General features: G+C 42.5%; 1 protein-coding gene across 3 annotated transcripts in view; it reads right to left on the bottom strand.

Moving 5' to 3' along the window:
* The window catches only part of LOC131038950 (serine/threonine-protein kinase ATM), a 417,584-nt gene that overhangs the window by 215,693 nt on the left and 178,698 nt on the right, over positions 1-23,193 (bottom strand). For all 3 annotated transcript variants that reach the window (XR_009104579.2, XM_057971562.2, XM_057971563.2), the window contains exons 42-43: positions 13,156-13,227; positions 12,875-12,944 (exon numbers count right to left, since the gene is read on the bottom strand). Coding sequence is in view for 2 of the 3 variants with exons in the window: in XM_057971562.2 (XP_057827545.2) it covers positions 12,875-12,944; positions 13,156-13,227 (142 nt within the window). In the remaining variant the exon portion in view is untranslated. The remainder of the gene's footprint in view (positions 1-12,874; positions 12,945-13,155; positions 13,228-23,193) is intronic.

The raw sequence follows: 23,193 nt of genomic DNA, 5'->3' as shown, positions 1-23,193 counted from the left end.
CTTTGAGAAGCGTGTGTTCCAACCTGACTAATGTGGGCCCCTCCACAATGTGTGCTTCGAGTTGGCATTGGTGAGTGATGTGTACTACGGCAACGTCGGGATGGCTTTAATCTGGTATCTCCGACTGTATGAACCATTTGATTGACAATGATACAAGGAAGGGCTAGCGGTAGCCAACCTACATTTGAATGTCTCTCCAATGTTCCTCCCTCGAGAGGGGTTGGGAAGGGGATAGTTCTCTACTCGCTTTTGCTGCATGTCCATCATTTACTGATCTACCCGAAGCCCATAATTTACGTCTCCATAGTCCTTGTCTGTCGTTTCTGAACTCGTCCCCTTTCTTTTCCAAAGAGGGGAAGTAGCGCAAGTGATCAATTTCACGATTTCATGATCGAAATGACAAAGTGACCTAGCTTTTACCGAGTGCTTCCTTTCCCCAACTCCCATTCCTAAGTTCATTGCGTTAAGAGCGGCAAGCCCTACTATTCTAAGGGTTTAGCAGGGCTCGATCACTACTATGCCCACCCACTTTTATCTCTTATCCTTAAAATGCCCCTACGGGCAACTCTACCTCCTTTAGCCAATTTATTAGGCTGTTCTGACTTTTGGTACATATTTATAGCATAGTCTATCCAAGCACCTTAGAATATGGTAGGGACCTTCAATTGGGTTTTGGTACATTCCAAGCTATTCCTACTTTATTCTTGCACATTCCACAAAAGCATCTAAGCCGGTAATAGATTGAGATGCAGTTGATCTAGTTGTTTCTCATGTTTGCCTTGACTAAGAGAGAGTTGCCCGAATCGATAATCACCTATAGAGGCATGGGTAGTGTTGTGAAATATTCACAAATCGCCCCATTGCAAATGGGGACCCCCTTGTTTTCGCTTTTTAGGTTAGGGTTTTGGAGTCTTTGGGTTATATCTCCAGTCTCCCGCCTCTGCAAATGAGTCAATTTTTTCAAAATATGGAGGAGTCACCAAAATCAATGAGGAGAAAGATTGGTTGAAAGAATGTTTTGACACTACAAATGTGCTCAGACAGGTTGAAGGAGTAAAATCGCAATTTCCCAAAGTCAATTCTGACAACTTCCTATTTTTTTGGAAATCTGCTTTTTTGCTTTTTGCTTTTTCATTTTTGGCACTTTGGGACCAATTAAGGAAGCAAATTTTTTGCCTACTTTTTGCTTTTTTAAGCTTTTCTGGAAAGTTGACCTAGGATTAGGTCACACAAGTCATGACAATGAGGTTCTTGTTTTGAAAATGAAAACTTTGTATCTTCAAGATGAAAAAGCGAGAAAATTCTCCAAACAAGAAGTTCATTTGAAGAAAGGCATTGATCTAGAAGTTCCAAAATGAACATGCTAGAAATCCATGGTGGTGAGCAAAAAAATTTACTAAGTGTTCCAGCAAGAATGAGAGAGAATTCCTTCAATGGTGAAATCCACCCTATCAAGAAGAGATCATCCTTGGAAACACGCCAACTCCTACCTAGGAATCATGGAAACTCCTTGATCAAAGCTCAACTCCTACATAGGAATCAAGAAAGTTCCTTGATCAAACCCCAACTCCTACCTAGGAATCATGGAAATTCCTTGATCAAAGCCCAAGTCCACCTTGACACATGAAGAAGTTCCTTGATCAGCACCCAAGTCCGCCCTATGCTACCAAAATGTTCCTCAACAATATGCAAAGTCCGCCCAAGGAGAAATTCAAGAAAATGGCTAAGTATTGAGAATTTTACTTGATTTCATATAAAGTCCACTCCAACATGATGGAAATTCCTTGTCCAAGTAGCAAGTTCGCCCAAGGAGAGGATAAGAAAATTCAGAAAATTGGCTAATTATTGATACCTCGAGAAAATAAAAGTCACATGGAAATTCCTTACTCCTATGCTAAGTCCGCCTAACGAAGTGTGCAAAATCCTTTCTATCATGAATTCCACCGTAGGCAAGGGGTAAAATTCCTTGTGGAATGACCAAGTCTACCCTAAGGTGTGAGGAAATTCCTTGTCAACACATCAAGTCTGCCCCCCTTGGTAAAAAAAGTTCCTTGAGCACATGCACAGTCTGCCCAAGGCACATGAAAAGTTCCTCAACCACTAGCAAAGTCTGCCCTGCCATGTATGGAATCGATTCCTAACCAGGTGTGAAGTCTGCCCAAGGAGGGGATAAGCGAAGAGAAATTTGGCTAAGTATAGGTGGATTAAAACAAGTTAAAAATTACAACAAAAATGTCGAAATCAACATGAAATGTGCCTAAGTATTGAAAGAAGAGTGATAAGGTGAATAAAAACAAAAAAGTTTAAACCAAGAAGAAATTTGCTTAAGTGTTGATACCTTGGAGGAAAATTTGAAAGTTTGGCTAAGTGTCAAGAAAATTCCTCAACCAAGAAGCAAATCCATTCAAGAAAGATGAAGGAAAATCCGTTGGTGGGTTGAAAGAAAAGTTGAAATCAAATGTCAATTTTTCCCTAGCATAGTCAAAATTCCTTGTCCAAATGCTAATTCTGCCTTAGGAATAAGAAATTTTTTTGACCCAACATCAAGTCCGCTCAAGCATATGAAATGCCTAGGTGTTGAAAAGGATCAAAACTCTATAAAATTTAGCTAAGTGCTCAAAAAGTTCAAAAGTAAAAATTTCAATGACATCTTCCGGGAGAATTCCAAAACCTATTTCCACGCTTGAAGACAAAGTCGAAAGTGATTCCTTAAGCAATTTAAGGTATTTCATTAGGATTCCCACGTTTACTAAGGGTTAAAGGCAGATTTTCATTCAAAATACCAAATTTCTTTCAAACTTTCAGTCGGAGTTTATGATTTTCTAGACTTCCAAGAGAAATTTCACTTCAAATTCTTCAAGTTTTAATCAAAATCATCTTGCTTTTTTTTTCTTTTAGGGGCAAGTGCTTCAATTTCCAAAATTTTACTGTCTAGTTCCCAGAATTTCACGAGTTAGATAAGATTTATCCTTTGAAAATTCCTTCAAACTTTGCACTCTAGACTAGAAATCAACATCAAACCCGCTTATTGTTTTTAACTAGAGAAAATTATCATGATTTTCAAATGGTAGATGTCAGCTCAAGGAGGGATTTCTAGAAAGACACACGAAGTTCAAAGTTGGAGTCCAAGATTGTGACAAAATGGAAGAGGGTTGGGGATACCAACCTTGGCTATGTGGACCTCTAAGACTTCAAGGAAAGAAGAAGCAAAGAAGAAACAATCCAAGCAATCTGAGACAAGGACGTGGACATAGAAAGCCAAAGTTTAGAGCAACTTCTTCACTTTTACAAATCCAATCCAGAAGCAGCATTTTAACAAGGCATCCTCATTTCCGTCCATTGAGGATGGTTTTCGAAAACTGCAAATAGATTGGATAACCACTTTTGCCACCTATGTTGATGACTTGGACGTGATTGAATTCAAGATAAACATGCTGCCACATGTCACAATGGAAGAGGTTAATCCTCTTGTGACTAAGTTCATCAAATATGCTGCTACAGAAAGGGGATAAGGAACACATTCTTCTAGAAGAAAGCTCCATGTGACACGTGTCTTTATTTTATTTTCTCTTGTTGGATAACTATTGTAAGCCCTAATTAGGGTATTTGTGTTTTGATCTCAACGGCTGATATTTGTTTGATCTAGGCCTTTCACCCATTTTAAGACTCTATATAAACCCCTCTTCTCTCATTTGTATGGGAGAGATTGGTGAAATTGTTGCTTAAGACTAGTAAGATAATAAAGTTCATTTGCATTGCTTTGAATCTCTATGTTATCTTATAATTGCATGGTTTCATATTTTCTTCAACATAGAATATAATTTGTTTTATGAAAGTTATTAAATGAATGCAAGATTTGATAGTATTGATTCGTGAAATTGTTGCTCATACTTTTGATGAACGGATGATTTTTGTTCATTGTGCAAAGATAGCCTGAGCGAATTTTGTGGATGTTTAATGTAATGTCCCTTCTAGTTAGGGATCACTGACCTGCAAAACAGATTGTTAGAATACAACAGACATAAAAATATATAACTGATCTGAATTACAATTTAACTTTAAAGTACTTAATTAACATAATCATAATTTTCATCTAATAAAAAGGATACGAATGCCATACGAAAGTATGTCCTTAGGCCGCTATAAAACTCGCCTTCTTGGAACACCTTGGTTCCAAGATGTCCTTAGGCGGCCGTGAAGCTCGCCCTCTTGGAACCCCTTGGTTCCAAGCCCTCCAGGAAATCGAAGATGAGTTCGAATCCTGTCTTGGGTGTAACCACCCAAGCCATCCAAGGAAGACCCTTGTCTATTCCTTGCCTTGGGTGATGCCTTCATCATCCAAGTCCTCGGAGGGGATTGGCCAGATCCGTCTCTTCTTGGTTGAACTTAATCAACCAAGCCATATATATATGCATATAGATATCCAGTATATACTGCCCTAGGGATTATCATAATCCCCCCTTAGACTAAGAGAGTTTCCTCCCTATAGCCTCCCTCATGTGATTTCATTCATAATACATTCCTTTGCATTTTCATTTACTATTTCCTATTTCATAATCCACATGTACATAGTCTTGTATTCATTACCTATATTCATAAAATGTTCATTAACCATTACTCACATGTATTCCTTAACATACATTCCTATTATCCTGATATGTATTTTTCCTATCATTCTTTTCTATTTCCGAATCATTATATATGCTTACAGCACGTTCTTTATTCCTATTTATTAATATATATATATTAACTATTCCTCTATGTATTAACATATATATATATATATATATAATGTCACTATCTATCTTTATGTGTTTGTATTTATTAATGTGTATATATTAATTATTCCTATTAATATATATACTAATCCATTGCCTATCTTTATATCTTTATATTTATTAATACATACTATTCCTATTAATATATAGAATAACATTCATATCTTTTTTTTATATATCAATGCAAAAACCGCTAATTATACCAAATCCCTTACCTATATTTAATGACCAGTGAATTAATTAATACATATATTTATATGCACTAGACCTCAATTAACACCCCTTATTAATTAACGTTACACATTACCCATTGAGTATTATCCATTAACTAATAGTAATGACTGTTGATGGGAATAATCATTATGTTAAGTTGGTATATTATGTTTATGTTGTCGTCGGTAATAATGAGTTACGGCGGTCAGTTAGTTAGCCGACGGGTAGGTAGTTGGAGTTGCGACGGTTGTGTCGCACCCCTTCGGCTGTCATATATTGTACCACCTCCGGGTGTTGGAGGACATGTAATGTTGGCGACACATTATAATATGAACATCTTTTGACATTAATGGCAAGCTTATTCTGGTACTTCTTTTGTATTTGCATTGTGCATTGTTGTTCGATTTCTGTATTCTTCCTGTTTACCCAGTGAGGTAAACATTTGGCGCCGTTGCCGAAATTATTTCGAGAGGGACGGGAATATACTACATGGCACAGGGATAATGGGACAACCATTGCCCGAGGGGATGAGCAGTAACCCTGACGAAGATCACCAAGAACTGTTCGAAGGAGAACGAGCACTCACAAAAGATTTCTCTTGCATCCTTCAGGTGGCCATCGAAACACACGTACGGAGGGAAGCCACCATTGAGGCTGTTCCAGAGGATGCTGTGTGGAGCACGCTTGGTGTAAGCCCGGCGGTGAATCGGTTGATGAGCAATTTGCCTAACCTTTTGGCTCAAGCATTTTTGGCTCTTCAAAACTGCAGAGAAGACACCTACCGTGAGAACCGACGACAGCACATCTTACGAGAATTTCATGAGTGCCAGGATGACGGACGTAGAGAGGACCGACGAAGGACAAATAATCCTTAAATTGTGAAGGGAGAGAAATAAAGAACACTGTTGGAAGCGAAGAATTATGTTGATTGTATACAAAAGAATGAATTAATAAAGACTGTTGTGTTTTGGTTTATGTGTTGTGAAACATGAAATTGTACCACAATTAATGCCCAATTTATTGAATAAAGACAGAAATAAGAAATTAGAAACCGACGAGTGGGAAGCTGCGCAGAAGGCTTTGATTCTGGAACAACGTGTAGAACGTAGACGGAGGCTGAGGCAACTTGCCGAAGGACGACCTGCCGAAGGGTTGCCCGAAGGGAACCAAGGAGGTGTCACGGAAGGTGTAGAAGCCGAGGGGAATTTCTACGCGTCGCCGGACTACTGTAGAGCAAGAAGCCTCGAAGAGTTTCTGGAGGAAACTAGGTTACGGAGAGAACTAGTTGAAGAGACTCGAGATCGGTTCAAAAACTTATCTCTCACGCCACAAAGGGAGGATCACCGAAGGGAGCCGGGCACAGGTGACGGCGAAGGGGGAGCTAACCGCACGGTAGTCGCTCTCACGCCACAAAGGGAGGATCACCGAAGGGAGGATCACCGAAGGGAGCCGGGCACCGGCGAAGGGGAAGCTAACCACATGGTAGTCGCTCTCACGCCACAAAGGGAGGATCACCAAAGGGAGCCTGACACGGGTGACGGCGAAGGGGAAGCTAACCGCACGGTAGGTACAAGGCAGAACACCGTACCTTTGGTCACCACCACAAGAGACATCAGCGGCATCGGAGGGAGCAGCGCCGGACGGCAGACACGGCCACAACCACCTCCAAGTGGATGACTTCCATCAATGGCGACCAAACAGAAGTTGCCCAAATTCAACGGGGATAGCAAAGATGATCCCGCACGGCATTGCCGTACCTGCGAAACCATCTAGACAGCCAATGGGGTGACTGACCAGGATGAATGGATGAAGCAGTTCCCCGCCACACTGAGAGGAGTGGCTATTGACTGGTATTCAGACTTGGATAAAACCGGGGTAACTACGTGGGATGAATTGAAGAAAGCATTCGAGAAGGAATTTCGGCTTCTCCGAGATGATAATGAGATAGTCTCAGAAATCTATGGAACAAAGCAAGGAAAGAAGGAGACCGTACGGGCATATGGCCGCCGGCTAAAGGAATTAGTCGGAAAGATGGAAAGCCAACCGGCTGATGGCTTAAAGAAGCGGTGGTTTGTCGAGGGTCTGAACCCTAAGCTACAACGAAAGATGAAAATTGTGCCTCCGACATCCTACGATGATGCATACAACCGGGCCATGGACTTGGAAAGTGAAAATAAGACGGCCAAAAAGAAGAAGAATAGATCTTCGTCATCCTCTGAAGATGATACGTCGGAAGAAGAGAGTAGCAGTGATGAGAAGTCGAAGAAGAAAGTCACGGCCCTTCAGAAGGATATGGAATGGATGTTAAAAGAGTTTAAGACAATGAAGGGGACCACAAGCAAGGATGATGAACTGTGGTGCACGGATTGTAAGGAGAGCGGCCACACAAAGGGTGTCTGTCCCAAGAAGGCATTCTGTGACATCTGCCAGATCATGGGACATTCTACGAAGGAATGCCCATACAATCTGAAGGCACGTAACCAGCAAGTGCTCTTTGCACATGAGCAGCCCTCCACATCGGATTCAAACAATAATGCATCTTCCGGAGGCTACCGAGGAAACCAACGAGGCGGACAGGGGAATAATAATAATTCCACCAGAAACAGGGTCCAATACGACGCGAAGGGATGCCCGATGATTCAATGTAGGGCTTGCAATCAATGGGGTCATTATGCACGAGAGTGTAATAACAATGACACCGCTCAAAAGCTATGTCGGTGGTGTGGCCCCGGTGACCATGAAGATGCCGATTGTCCGAAGTCTGGCGTAGGGGCCAATCTGATTGATATCGAAGGCAACACACGGGGTAAAGAAGCCATCCTTGCTCTTACCCGAGGGCAGGCAAAGAAAGCCCGATACCCCCATCCCCGCACGGAGAAGCAGAGAATGACGGAGGCAAGGGAGGAAATAGAAAGGGCCATGAAAGCCCAACGAGGAGAGACACACGAGTCATCTGGACCCTACTGCACAGACACGGAGAGGAACATTGTACGGCAGATGCTCCAAATGGAGGTACCTGTGAAACTGGAAGACCTCCTACACACCATACCGCAATTGGGGACAGTGCTGTTGGGCACAAAGGTTGATAAACCCAAATCGAGAGACATGGACGCTCCCATACTAGGAAGCTCGGCAACAAATCCAGTTGTACTTACCGTCAACAATGGCCGACACCCAGCCGTGGTGGAGATGGGCATCCTGGGCACCATCCTGACGGATACTATAGTAGACGGCGGTTCCGGAGTAAATGTCCTTCCGGAGGACACATGGAAAAAGCTAGGAAAGCCCACTCTGTGGCCACCTACGTTTAATCTGCTAGGTGCAGACCAGCACGGGATTAAACCCCTCGGCATGTTGATGGCACAGCAAGGCACCGTGGGTGCACAACCTTTTGTACTCGACTTCGTGGTCATTCCATTGAAACAGAAAGGGTATGACGCCATACTTGGAAGAGGATGGTTGGTGGTAGCGAAAGCAAACCACAACTGGAAACGAAATACACTCTCGATGGAGAGCGGAGGCAAGAAATTCACTATTGATCTCCGGACGCAGTTGGTGGGCGAGGAACTTGCCTCTTCCTCGGGATCTGAATCCGAGAGGGAAAATGACCCACGAGACGAAGGGAGAGAGGGGATGGACCCAGATGCCGAAGGCATATTAAAAATCGGAGGTTGCTGTTCGGAGGATGACACAGATTCACTAAATGGATTGTTCCATTGGCAGCAGGAGGACTATGAGATGTTCTCACCCTCCTGTAACGTATTAAGCGTCGAAGGAGAGGAGCCAGATCAATATCCTCCAGAATACAGAGAATATTGGAAGGGAGACGCCCCAAACCCTGGCGACGTAAATAATCCAAAGAGTGTCGGCAACGATTGGAACCCTGTGTGGAAGGCCGCAGCCTTCAAAATCTTTATTATCCTTCTTCTTCTTATGTACGGGAAAGAGACCGTGGTCCCTATAGAATTTGTGGTTCCAGGTCTTCGGATGGCCATGGAAAATAAACTTGCCACCAATAGGTTTAAATTGAAACCCTATCACGCGAAGCGCGCAGGGGACCCGAGAGGCCGGACAGACACCCGAGAGCCCGAAGGGGGACCCAAGAGGATGGAAGGGGACCTAAGAGGCCGGGCAAGCGACTTGAGAGGCACAGGACAAAAGCAGGAGACTTTTGGGCGAGGAAAACCGAGAAGGATGAAGGGCGATCCCAGAGACAAGGGACCCGAGCCGAAGACTCTCTAGACAACTTCAAAAAAAAAAAAGAAAAAAAATAAAAAAATCGCACGGTCCTACGATAGCGATCGTACGGTCAAAAAAAAAGAAGGGGAAAATGGCTACCGTACGGTGGGACCAAGGTGACAAGGTGACACCACCGTGCGGTGGACGGTGCACCACCTGCGGTGGAACCACCAACGGTGACACCACCGTGCAGTGGAACCACCGACGATGACACCACCGTGCGGTGGAATCACCGTGTGGTGACACCACCGTGCGGTGGACGGTGCACCACCGTGCGGTGGAATCACTGACGGTGACACCACCGTGCGGTGGAACCATCGTGCGGTGGGAGCCACCGAAGGCCGCGCAAAAATATAAAGCGTCGCATGAAGACACCACCGCGCAAGGTTAAAACGCCGCACACCGCACAACACCGAACACCACCGCACAGCAAGGGATAGAGGAGGAGGAAGACGCACCGCACGGCCCGACCACGCACCGCACGGCCCGATCAACACGCACAGCAAGGGTTACGCACACCAACGCGCAACAGCCGCAAAAGGGAAAAGAAAAAAAAAAAAGAGACCAAGCCCGCACAATCCACACAGCCACGTAAGGGCAAAACGACCGCCATAGGTAGACCAAGCAGCTGCACGATTGGAGGTGCCAGTGCTGTCGTTGACCGTACAGGGAGGTAGTATGGCCGAGGTGCCATCAGGGACATTACAGTGCCTATAAATCCAAAAAAAAAAAAAAAACGACGACAGATTGAAAAATGATTCGATGACATTTGAAGCCAGGACACTAGAAATTCAGAGTAGAAAAGAAGGGTTTTTGGCATCTTAAAATATCACAGAAATGCAGAAATGCAGTGCTGCCCCAGGACCCCGCGAGGGGCGCTGCCCCTCGACCCCACGGGGGCACTGCCCCTCGACCCCGCTGGGGCACTGCCCCAGACCTCGCGAGGGGCGTTGCCCCTCGACTTCGCTGGGGGCGTTGCCCCCAGACCCCCAATTTATTTTGAGCTACAGAAGACCACGGGAAGTGTTGTGGTTTTCCGTATTGTGAGAAAGAAGCCTACAGCTAAGCATTGGCGAGGAAGCCATAAGCCGTAGAGGGAGACGAATTTGGAGGTTGGGAACAAACAGAGTTTGAGGGAAGGCATTGCAGGTCTGCACAGTTGTATGAGGGAGTTATTCAATTCAGTTTTTAGCCTTTGGGGAGTGTGATGGAGGATTTGAGGTGTCTCCTAGCATTTGTGCCAGCAGATTGTGGCCACCTCCAGGCATGACTGGTACGCTTTGAGGAACTCGGAGTATGTCTCGGCTGGACGTGAGGTTGCCTTGGTGGATGCACAGAGGGCTCAGGAGGAGCTGACCACCAGGTTGGAGGCAATAGTCGCGTGAGACTTAGTTCAGCGTACCCAGGAGTGGGATGCCGAGAGAGCAGCACGGGTGGCTATCGAGGACAAATTGGCTAGGGAGACAGAATCATTTGAGTAGCAGTTGGTGGAAGCTGAGACTGAAAAACGTGTTTTGCACACAAGTTTGGGTTAGGCCCAGGAGGACTATGATGGCAAAGGAAGCAATATTGGTGAAATCCGCACTTGAGCATCGGATGGTAGCACAAAAGGGTTTTCAGGCGAGGACGCAGGAAGTGTATAAGATCCGGGCCCGACAGGCGTCAGTAGTTCCTGCCGTTCATCTCTATTTTGTATTAAGTCGTCGGAGTCGACTTCTTTTCTTGGGGGGATGATGTTGACGGGAATAATCATTATGTTATGTTGGTATATTATGTTTATGTTGTCGTCGGTAAGAATGAGTTACGGCGGTCAGTTAGTTAGCCGACGGGTAGGTAGTTGGAGTTGCGACGGTTGTGTCGCACCCCTTCGGCTGTCATATATTGTACCACCTCCGGGTGTTGGAGGACATGTAATGTTGGCGACACATTATAATATGAACATCTTTTGACATTAATGGCAAGCTTATTCTGGTACTTCTTTTGTATTTGCATTGTGCATTGCTGTTCGATTTCTGTATTCTTCCTGTTTACCCAATGAGGTAAACAATGACGTTACAGATTAACTACTGTCCACCCATTAACTAATATAATTATTTAATACTCGAAACCATCTATTACTTACCTTGCGTCTGCCGTAGAAGACCCTCACGCAAACAATGAGAAGAAGCAACCAAGAACTGTCGAAATCCACAAAGTCTCCAGCCTAGAAATATCTCCCCCCTTCCTAATCCCAAAGCACTGCACCTTTATTCTTTCCCTTATTCCATCTTGATATGCTATAATGTCCCTAGTAGGGAGTCATGTCCATTAAAATGGGTTTGGGAATGGCGGTGACTCCTTGAAAAGTCACCACTTCCCAATATTCGTTCCCCATCATTATTCCCCCTTTGCATCCTCGTTTTCCCTCCCCCCTAATAATTCCTATCGATTTCATCATCTTAGTCATAATTAATATAACTCGATGTTATATTGAATATTAATAATAATTGATATATATATATATATATATATATATATATATATATGTTTTCTTTTACACTTAGGAATTAGTAAGTTAATATTAATTTATTTTTATATTACAAAATATTATTAGTAATAAATAATAATATTTAGTAAATAAATTTTAAGTAATCATTTGTTGGTAATTAATATATTAATTAATAATAATTAATTATCCCATTTGGGATATATATAACGATCAAGGAGGGGACATGACATTTAACTTCTACCTATGGATAAGTATCATTCATTCTGATGGTACTATTTGTGGTATGAAAATTTTAAACACAACCCTTGAAGATTGCACCCACTTTGTTTAGTTGTTTAAGTTGGCAAACCAAAGCATGGTTTAGTGTCACCCAATCACTACCGTCTCTTAAATTCCTAGGAAAAGTATAGAATCCCCAAATCCTTTTCCTTTTTTACCCTTTTGAAATCTAAATTAAGAGAAAATCCCCAAAAAATAAACAGTTTTTATAACTGAAAGTCTTCATTGTGAATGAAATTTCAAGTCCCCCTTGGATTACCAGCAAACATGATCTTCTTTGCAATCTTAGCATACGCCATGATTTTATTCAAGAGAGGATAGAGTGTCTTTTGGGTATTTTTATTCTGTGTTTGGTGTGTCATACAACTAGCACCAACAAGTAGTAGATCCAGATCCCATTCCATTTCCATGGTCAGCCCATGCTCGTTCAGGGGTTGTTACAACAAAGAGGTTAATGAAATAAACGTCACAAACACCTCCTTGAAAATATTTTTTTCCTCAAAACCCCAACTTGTATTTTCTGTCACTAGTCAATGTAATAAGCAACACATTAAATGAGAACCACATTAGTCCTCCAGATCAGTACAGCAATTCCAAAAACTATTTGGACAAAAGTCACAAAACTATAAAGTTCAACTAAGTCAATTTGTTTTTGTCGGTATATCTACCATAGCTTCAACTTCACACAATAGAAAACATAAGTCATACAACAGAAAATGATTTGAATGAATGCAATAACCTTAAATAAGCCACAATGTCTAATGCAAGAAGAGAAGATATTATCAACATTGCACAAGAGAGTAAATGATGCTGATCATTTATTGTGCAAAAGAAAAAGTGAGAAGGAACAGCATAAGCCACTTTCAAACATACTTACTAGTTAATTTTGATTGTATTTCTATTAATAGGCTTTCTACAAGCTTCAAATCAACACCTCTTGTTTGCACCTACAAACCATAAACAGAATTTACTAATCATAATTCCCTATACCGGATCAAGTACCAATGTCATAATCTCAAGAGTGCATGAGGTTTTCAAGATAAAAAGATGAATTTTGATATCAAAATTACTTGTTTAATACTATTAAGCCTCAGACTAATACACAAATATCAAAGCTTGAATTATATTGTTTCCAAAGGCTACAACTAAAAAGCATACCCCAATGTAGGATCTTGCAACAGATCCAAAAGATCGAAGAGCCTTCTGACCTTTCTCAGTTGAAAGTAAACCCTGTAAAATACCAAAATCTTCTGACTTCAAACAGACAAATCTAAACAACACATAAGAACACAAAGATGCTGCATTCAGCATTAAAACTAGATGATTGTTATAATGACAAAACAAAATAAAACTAACTAAGCGTATACATAATTGATTTCTCAACCCACAAAAAAATAAAACCATATGGAAAAATGTTCCATGCCTAACTGGAGGAAAAAGAAACCAAAATGATCAGACGCATCAATGAACATAGGACAAGAATTTAGTATATATCCACCACTCAAATAGGGCAGTTCATGCATCCATTGATTTGACACCTTCTGAGACATGTTTCAAATTTCTACAACCTGGTCCCTTGGATGTTGTGTTCAAACAGTCACACAAAGAGCTAGAAAGATGGGTTCAAAGGTCCACAAGGCTATGAACTTCATAGATAAAATTTGGCAAAGACATCTCCAGGTTTAGAAGAGTTTGAGGGAGTCACAAGCCAAGTTTAAGCAACAACATGAGAAACACCAAAATGAGCACAAGTTCAAAGTTGGAAACCGAGTTGGTTGTATTTGGTAAAAAAGAGATACATGGGCAAGCAAGAAAACTAAAGCCCTTAAGGTATGGCTAATTTCAAAATGTAGAACAAGTGAGTGCTAATGCATTATGAATGTTGTTTGATTCTGAGCTCTCTTTAATTTGCTCAAATTTTATTGCATAATTCATTGATTCAAATGCATTCAAAATTGATTTGACTACAAAATTAAATGGTATATTTCAATCATTAATGAAATTTCAAATTTCTCAACATTTGGTATTAGAGACTATATGGTATGGCATGATTAATGAAAGGGACACCTTTTCTTATTTTTGTGTTTTTGGTTATAAAGGAAGCGCTTGTTGAATTCGTGAAAATTAGACGTCTATGATAATGAAGCAACAGCTAACATCTCAAGATATGATATTGAAAATTTTATGGAACTTTGAGTTGTGGAAGTCAATGTAAGAACTCTTAGTGAATAGAGATCAATGGCTTGCAGTATTTGAATCAACAAAACCTTCTAGTATGTTAGATACTAGAATAAACTCGATAAGAATGATCAGAGTACTATATGTTTGTCTTTTAGATACCATTTTAATGAATATATCAAAAAAGAAAACAACACATAAGCTATGGAAAAATATGGGTGCATTGTATCAGACAAAGACTCTTGTCAATAAACTATTTCTGAAATCTTAATGCATTTTATATTATAGTGAGCTGGCAAGTTTCAATTCCCATAAAATTCAAAGAGGAATATAAGTGTGTTATTTTATTGGTTCTTTAGTCTAACTCATGGGATAACGGTCTTTAGTTTTTTGATTTGGTGAATTTTGTAAGGCTTGGAAATAATATTTTATTATTCCACTTAAATATTTTAATAAAGTGACTTTATCACATACATGAAATAAAGTGGGCGACAAAGTTAATGAGGTAAAATAATATCTTAATATCATTTTATGTCACCCCCTAAAGTGAAAAGAAAACAAAGAATTAAATGTCATTTTATGAGCAAAAAGTAGACGTCCGCTTGAGGAGAGATCGATAAAATATTAAAAAGGGCAAAGCTTATTATATTATTGTGTCTGAGTTGCTCTAATATATTGTTTCTCTAATTTCTTGTTGAGGTTCCATGTATTGGGGTTTTGGCCTTTAATTAAAATATGTTGATTTGGTGATTTCTGATATTTCTCTTTCCGATTTCTGATATTTCTCTTAGGCTTTGTGAGGACGAAAACCCTTGCAAGGAACATCTTCTATGATGGTGAAAAATCCAATATGAAGGAAACCATGGTGGTTTCATACAGGAATCACAGTTGAGCTTATTTCTACAGTTTCATATTTAGTTTTGCCAAAGATTATAGCATATCAGACTAGTGGAGGTTGATTGAAGGAAGAATTTGAGGATTTGTTTGCTGTTTGTATCTTCCTTGGTTGGTCGTACCATCCTTGCAGTTGGCCATACCATTCTTGGGTGTGGCATTGAGTTTCTGGATCTTCCAATTTGATTTGACATTGATTGTTTGGCTTGGGAGTGACACCTAGGGTTCCTACTGCATTGTCTTTCAGCTTTGTTAGCAGAGGAAACTCTTTTTGGCTGTGGCGTCCACTTCTGGGAGCTTGCTGGAACTGGTTGCAAGTACAGTAATTTATCAAATTCAGTCAGATTTTCTAGGTATGTTTGAAATGGTTTTGTAATGCAATTTTATGATCTAGGTAGTTCATAATTTAATGAAACATTGTAATTTCAGATCTGAAATTAATTCTGGTTGAGCATTTCCTGAAAATGTTTTATTTGGAAAGTATTTTTTGTTATTTCAATTACTGCTATATATTATTGTTGTAAAAAAAACTTTTGCATCTTCGTCTATTTCTCGAAACACTCAAATTGAAAACAATAAATTGCAAGCAAATTGTTTGACAAATTACAATAAGTGGAAAAGGCAAAAAAAATTATAGCAAAAAGGGCTGCATATTACAATGGTATCAAAATAGTGTATTCTACCATCCTGAAGGTTCTAGTAAGAAAGATAGAGACTTTTGAAGACCAACTTCTAGAAGTCTTGATAGAATTGTGTTGGTTGAAAATTTTGTACACCTGGGGAATGTGCAAAATTGTGGTTTCAGCCACAGTGTGTGGGTATGATACTCTCCTAATTTAGGGAAGGCTCCCCCTATCTACAAACTAAACTAATCTAATATGGGTGGGACAACAGTCTTTCTTCTTCTTTCAAGAAAAACTATGCTCTTTTCTCTTCACAAAAAAGCAATAGCAATTAGAAATAAATAACAGCAAACAAAAAAATGTGACTTTTTGTAGAATTTTTGGAAAATAAAGGGAAGCAAAGTTTCCATGAAGGCACAAAGACCTCCGTCACTTCCTTAGGACTGGAAAACAGAAAGAAAGCTCTAAGTCTTCAACTATCTATTCTCCTATCAATCTTTTTAGATGATTTTCTGGTAACCAAGCACAGTATGTAGCAGCTCAAAGTCTAACTACATGATGCACTACACCTTACATGCACAAGTCTTAAAAATAGAAGCAACACAAAGTCTACAAGCTATCTTCCCACCTGAGCTTTCCACACTAGCTTCAAATATGATAAGTAGCTCAAAGTCTGCAAGACCAAATCTGAAAACCAAACATATAACTCTAAATACAATTAGCAGCTCAAAGTCTGCAAGATTGAATTTAAATCCCTTTTGAACAATAGAACAAAAATCACAATCAACTCTAGAAAATGTCGTCACATAACAACTTGAATTGGCACAAAATCTCAACACAGCTTGCCTCTTTTATTGAAAGCAATCTAATTTACATCGAAGCTCAATGTCTTAGAGTGCACATACAAACTGGCAGAATTTTGTTGCCTTGCCAAAAGATAAAAATTACAATATACCCCCTCAAGTATTTATAGGAGAGGAGCCTCGAGAAAAAGGTGGGAGGATCCTAACTAACTTGAGAAATTCTCCCAACCACCATGACTTATTCCAACTACAGTCCTAATCTAACTCAACTTGTAGTTGCTTTGCATGTAATTACAAAAATGCAAGTGAAAGTGACACTTGCAAGTACAAAACTTGTTTTTTTTACATGTAACTTATCAAAACAAAATTACAAATACACAATTGAAACTATTGTATGTGTCCAAAGAACTATAATTAAATCATCCTCTGTTTTGAAAATCTTCATGTTGCTTCAAGATGTTAGAACTTGAAGTATTCAAGATTGGTGAAGACGTGTCGAACCGGAACGAGAATTTGCATCCTTAATGTTCTTTGTGTCCTTGGCCAACGAACTTCAATCTTATCTTCTTGCTTGGGGTAATATTGGCTTTTCAGGAGGGAAGTTCTTTGCATGGCTGAAGTAAGAAGCCTATCTCTGTCTTGAAAGCATTCTATGCTCTCAATCATTCATATCACTTATCTATCTTCTTGTGTGGCTCCGTCATGTTGTTGTTTTCTCTTTGTATCATCCTCCAATCTTGGAACTTAATTTGTTGATTTGGTAGGTCGTGTGTGCAAACAAGATTGACAAGGGAAGGGATAAATTGATGCAAAAATGGGCTCGCAAGTGAATTTCGGGTTTTGGAAACAACATTACATGTGTGGGAAAACAAGAGCATTAACTAGCAATTGTGGAGAACAAACATGCAACTTCATATGTGTAATGGGTATCCACAAGTTTGCACTTGTAATTGGACCTTTAAGACTCATTTTCAAGTGTTTTTGAGTGCATTTTGGACCAATTTTGGGTTCTGGAAGGCTGACTACAAGTGAAGACACAACTGCAGTCGAGTTTTAAAATTCTGACTGCAAGTAGACTTTAAATGGGAAAAATGGATGAAGGTGAAATGAATGGATGAAATTGGGTTTTGACATGAGTGGAAATTGGAAAGAATGATACCAACCAGTAATGGCAAACTTGGAAAATGGGAAAAACTCTTGTTTGCAATCAGATTTGTAAAACCCGAAATCAAATGAATGGGAAAAATTTGAAAAGAGGGGAAAATCATGCAAATTTACAAATTGCATTCACAGAACTTATGCATTTGGGAAGATCACTTAGAAACCGGAATCCTTGCTTGGTCAAAGGCCCTAGACCAAAACAAATGAGCTTGGGAAGAGCTGAAATGCTCCACAAATAGATGTTTACCCCGTGGGGTGTGTTATTAATATTGCATAGAAACAGTAAGATGATAACCATAGGATAGAATAGTAACCAGAAACTCAGAGAAATGCTTTCATTAATGCCAAAATGTCTAGTACAATAATCATTCTCTGCATCAACGTATCCAACAACAAGTACAAGAGCATATATAAAGACACGGTCGAGGGTTGCGGTTACCACCCGTGGAGAACCGTCGTGCAACGGACAACTAGCCTCGACGACACTAACATACTTAACCAACTTAGCTTAACAAGTAGTACAAAGCCCATTTTGCGACCAACATCATCCCCCCCGTAAGAAAACTCATCTCTGGACGACAAGGACAAAAATCCAAGACTAACACAACAAAATAGGGATGAAGTACACTGTATACAATAAGAAAATCATAAAGAAGAAGGGGCTGAGGGGGCGTCCCTGAAGGAGGTAGTTGCACCACCGATGAAGAAGATGCAGGAACTATTGATGCCAGTCGAGCCCGAAACTCATACACCTACTGTGTCCTCGCCTGAAAACCCTTTTCTGCTACCATCCAATGCTCAAGTTCGGATTTCACCATTATTGCTTCCGCAATGAGTTATTTTTTTTCCTTGACATCACAGTCCTCTTGTGCCTAAACCAAACTTGTCTGCAAAACACGCTTTTCAGTCTCAACCTCCACCAACTGCTACTCAAATGATACTGTCTCTCTAGCCAATTTGTCCTCAATAGCCACCCGCGTTGCCCTCTTGGCATCCAACTCTTGGGTACGCAGAGCTAAGTCTCACACTACTACTGCTTCCAACCTAGTGGTTAACTCCTCCCGAGCCCTCTGTGCATCCACCAAGGCAACCTCACGTCTGGCCGAGATATACTCCGAGTTCCTCAAAGCGTACCATTCATCCCTGGAAGTGGCCACAACCCTCTGGCACAAAGGCTAGGAGATGCCTCAAATCCTCCATCACACTCCCCAAAGGCTGATAACTGAATCGAATAACTCCCTAGTGCCGTACGACTTCGCGTGCTTGCAATGCCATCCCTCAAACTTTGTTTGTTCGCAACCTCCAAATCCGTCTCCCTCTACGGCTTATGGCTTCCCCGCCAATGCTTAGCTTCAAGCTTCTTTCTCACAGTACGGAACAACCCCAACACTTACCATGACTTCTCTGATGCCCTTCACCCAACTCAAAAGTGTATTGTAGGTCAAAAATAAACTGGGGGTATTGGAGCAACGCCAATTTACAACCTTCAGAACCACACGGAAGTCCATGGCGCACATCATTTTTGTGATATTTTAAGATGCCAAAAACCTTCTTCTCCACTCATTTTTTCAGCGTCCTAGCTCCAGACTCCATCGAATGATTTTTCAATCTAGTCGTGTTTTTTTTAATATAAATTAAATGCATGCTTGTTTGAATGTCGACGCATTTTTCTTTTCACGTGCCATCACCACCGTTTATCCCTGTCGTGTCGTGGTATTTTTCCTCTCACCCTTATTTAAACCGTCGCCGCCGTTGTCGTGCTCCTTCAGGCCTACGGTGGTACTCCACCACCGGTGACCTCCATCGACGGTGGTTCCACCGCACGATGGTCTCACCATGGTGGTTCCACCGTATGGTGGCCCCCTCGACGGTGGTTCCACTGCATGGTGGTCACCGACGGTGGTTCCACCGCACAGGGACCCCCCGAAGGTGGTCCCACTGCATGGCAGTTCCACCGTGGCCACCGATTTTTTTTATTTTTTATTTTTTAATATTTATATTTATATTTTTTCAAAGCTTTTTTTTTAACTTAATTTCCTAATCTAATTGTCCAGAGAGTCTTCAGCTCGGGTCCCGTGCCTCTGGGATCGCCCTTTATCCTTCCCGGTTCGCCTCGCCCGAGAGTCTCCCACTTTGGTCCCGTGCCTCTCGAGTCGCCTGCCCAGCCTCTCGGGTCCCCTTCCATCCTCTCAGGTCCCCCTCCGGACTCTCGGGTGTCCTTCCGGCCTCTCAGGTCCCCTGCACGCTTCTCGTGGTAGGATTTCAATTTGGACCCGTTGGTGGCAAGTCTATTTTCAATGGCCATCCAAAGACCTGGAACCATAAATTCTTCAAGGAACATGGTCTACTTCCCATACATAAGAAGAAGAAGAAGAAAGAATATTTTGAAGGTTGCGGCCTTCCACACAGGGTTCCAATCGTTGCCAACACAAATGATCTTGGGATTATCTACGTCACCGAGGTTTGTCTCCTTCAATTTTACCTCTTAATACTTGATGGGTTCTTCCTTCGGGAACTGGTGTGTGGTGGTGTCACTCACACGGGCGTCTCCCTTCCAATATTATCTGTATTCCGGCAGGTACACCTCCTCTGTTACTTGCTCTGGTTCCTCTACTTCAAGCCTATAGCTCTGGAACATATCGTAATCCTCCATCTGCCAGTGGAAGAGCCCGCTCAATGACCCCGTCTAATCCTCAAAGCACTCTCCTAGTTTGAGAATCCCTTCGTCGTTGGGCTCCATGTAGCCCCGTCCTTCGTCCCTCAAGTCGCCTTCTCCTTCACCCTCCGATTCCGAAGATGATGCCAGTTCCTCACTAACCAACTGCGTCCCGAGGTCTATGATAAAATTCCTTCCTCCATTCTCCATAGAAAGAATGTTCTTCTTCCAGTTGTGGGTGGCCTTGGCTGCCACCAACCACCCTCTCCCTAAGATCACATCATACCCTTTTTTCTTTAGTGGGATTACCACAAAGTCCAGTATGAAGGGTTGTGCCCCGATGGTAACTTGCTAGCCCGTCAGTGTCCTGATGGGTTTGATTCCATGTTGATCTCCTCCCAACAAATTGAATTTAGATGGCCATAGCATTAGCTTCCGCCAAGTTTCTTCTAGAAGAACATTCACTCTCGATCCACCATCGACGATGGTATCAGTTAGAATGGTGCCAAGGATACCCATCTCCACAATGGTCGGGTTCCCTCCAGAGTTAACTGCCAGCAGCCTGGGGTCTATTCCAGACCCCCCAGGAACATCCGTGCGGTGGTTGGTATTGGTGCGTGGTTGGGAGAGATTATTCAACAACGCCGTTCGTAATTCAGGCATCATCTGGAGGTCGTGTACCTTCACAGGCATCTCCAGTTTTAAAATTTGATTTAGTATAGCCTCCTCCGCCTCCGATCGGCTGGAAGTACCCACCATATCCTTCGCCTTCACCCTCTCTCGTATCTCTTTCTCAATTTCTTCCAGTGCTTCCCGTACCCTTCGCTTCTCCGTCTCCGGGTCTGGGCACGTTGCTTGTCTAGCTTGGGCATGAGTTACGGCCAACACTTCCTCTTCTTTGATTTCCTCGATATTGAGCAAGTTGACGTTGGACTTCGGGCAAGTGACATCTTTGTGGTCTCTCGGTCCGCGCCATTTGCACAAATATTGTGTGGCCTTTCCTTCGGGTAGTCTCGGGCGAAGTGCCCCCATTGGCTGCACGCTCTGCATTGTATCATCGGTCGGCCTTTGGAGTCGTATTGGATCTGGCTCCTTGTATTGTTATTGTTGTTTCGTCCTCCCCACCGGTTATCTCGGTAGCCTCCCAATGTTGCATTGTTGTTCGCCTGGTAGATGTCGGTACCGCCTGATGTAGTTGGTTGTTCCTACGTAAGCAATACTTGTTGGTTTCATGTTTTCATGTTGTAGGCGCATTCCCTGGTAGGATGCCCCATCAACTGGGATATATCACAATAGGCCTTCTTTGAGGAGCCTTTCGTGTGGCCGTCCGTCTTACATTCTGTGCACCAAAGCTCCCCTTCGTCAGTCTTGTTCGAACCTCCCTTCATAACCTTCAGCTCTTTCATCATCCTCAGCATGTCCTTCTGCAAAGCTTGCACCTTTTTGCCGGACTCGCCATCGTTGCTGCTTCCCTCAGAAGAGTCATCATCATTGGAAGAGCTATCCTTCTTTTTCTTCTTGGATGTCTTGATCTCGCTCACGAGATCCATCGCTCTATTATATGCATCTTCGTACAAGGTTGGTGGAACAATTTTCATCTTCTTCCGGAGGGAGTGTTTCAGTCCCTCCACGAACCATGTCTTTTTCAACCCATCTGCTGGTTGACTCCATTTTCCCCAACAATTCCTTGAGCCACCGACTATAGGCTCGGACCGTCTCGCTCTTGTTCTGCTTTGTGCCATAGATTTCGGCTACTATTTCATTGTCGTCTCTGAGGAAGCGGAACTCTCTCTCGAACTCCTTCAGGTTGGGCCATGTGCCAACTTTGGCCTTATCCGTATTGGAGTACCAGCCGATGGCCGCTCCCCTTAAGGTTGCTGGAAATTGTGTTGCCCATTCGTCCTGGTCAGTAACATCGTTCGCTGACCATATGGTTTCGCAAGTGCGGCAATGGCGGACAGGATCTTCCTTCTCGTCGTCGTTGAACTTCGGCAGCTTCTGTTTACTGACCATTGATGGGGGTCGTGTCGCTTGTCGTGCACCTGCACCACTCCCACCCACGTCAGTGGTGTGTGATGTTTGAGTGATTGGGGGTACAGTGATTTGTACCCGCGTGCTTGGTGTGATGGGTCCCAAGAGGGGTTCCTGCTTGCCGTGTGCCTATGCCTCCTCCGCACCTACGGTCGTACGGTTGCCCTCCCCTCCGTTCTCACCCTCGTCGTTTGTTTGCTCCCTTCGGTGGTCCTTCGTGCGCGGTGTAAGGGATAAATTCCTGAACTGATCCCGGGTCCCTTTGACCAGATTTCTTCGTAGCCTTGTTTCCTCCAAAAATTCTTCGTAGCTTCTCACCCTACAGTGTTCTGGCGACACGTAGAAATCTCCTTCGTCTTTTGCTCCTGCACCCTCTGTGACACCTCCTTAGTTCCCTTCAGGCAACCCTTCAGCAGGTCGTCCTTCAACAAGTTGCCTTAGCCTCCGTCTACGTTCTACTTGTTCCAGAATCAGAGCTCTGTGCGGCCTCCCACTCCTCCCTTTGTGCCTTCTTATTTCTATCCTAATTTAATAAGTTGGGCATTAATTCCCGCACATAATGTAGGAGTGTTCTTTATTCTGCCCCTGAGGCTCAAGGTTCAAGTTTCCCGTCGTCGCTTGCCATTACGCTCCTCTTCCTAGCAACAATTGTTTTCTTCGTACTCCCGAAGGACCTATTGGCGTCGCTCCTCACGCTGGGTTTCCTCCCTTCGATGTTGGTGGGCAAGGGTTGCTTGGGCTAGGAGACCCGGGAGTTGGTGCCACAACCTATTTGCCGCCAGACTGACATTGAGAGCATCCCAGACTACACCCTCGAGTACCTCTTCCTATGTAGCCTCCCCTCACACGA

Source organism: Cryptomeria japonica, chromosome 3 (assembly GCF_030272615.1).
Source record: "Cryptomeria japonica chromosome 3, Sugi_1.0, whole genome shotgun sequence".
In the NCBI taxonomy this organism is placed as follows: domain Eukaryota; kingdom Viridiplantae; phylum Streptophyta; class Pinopsida; order Cupressales; family Cupressaceae; genus Cryptomeria; species Cryptomeria japonica.
The sequence above is the reverse complement of the archived record's forward strand: the minus strand, read 5'-3'. Positions and strand labels throughout refer to the sequence as shown.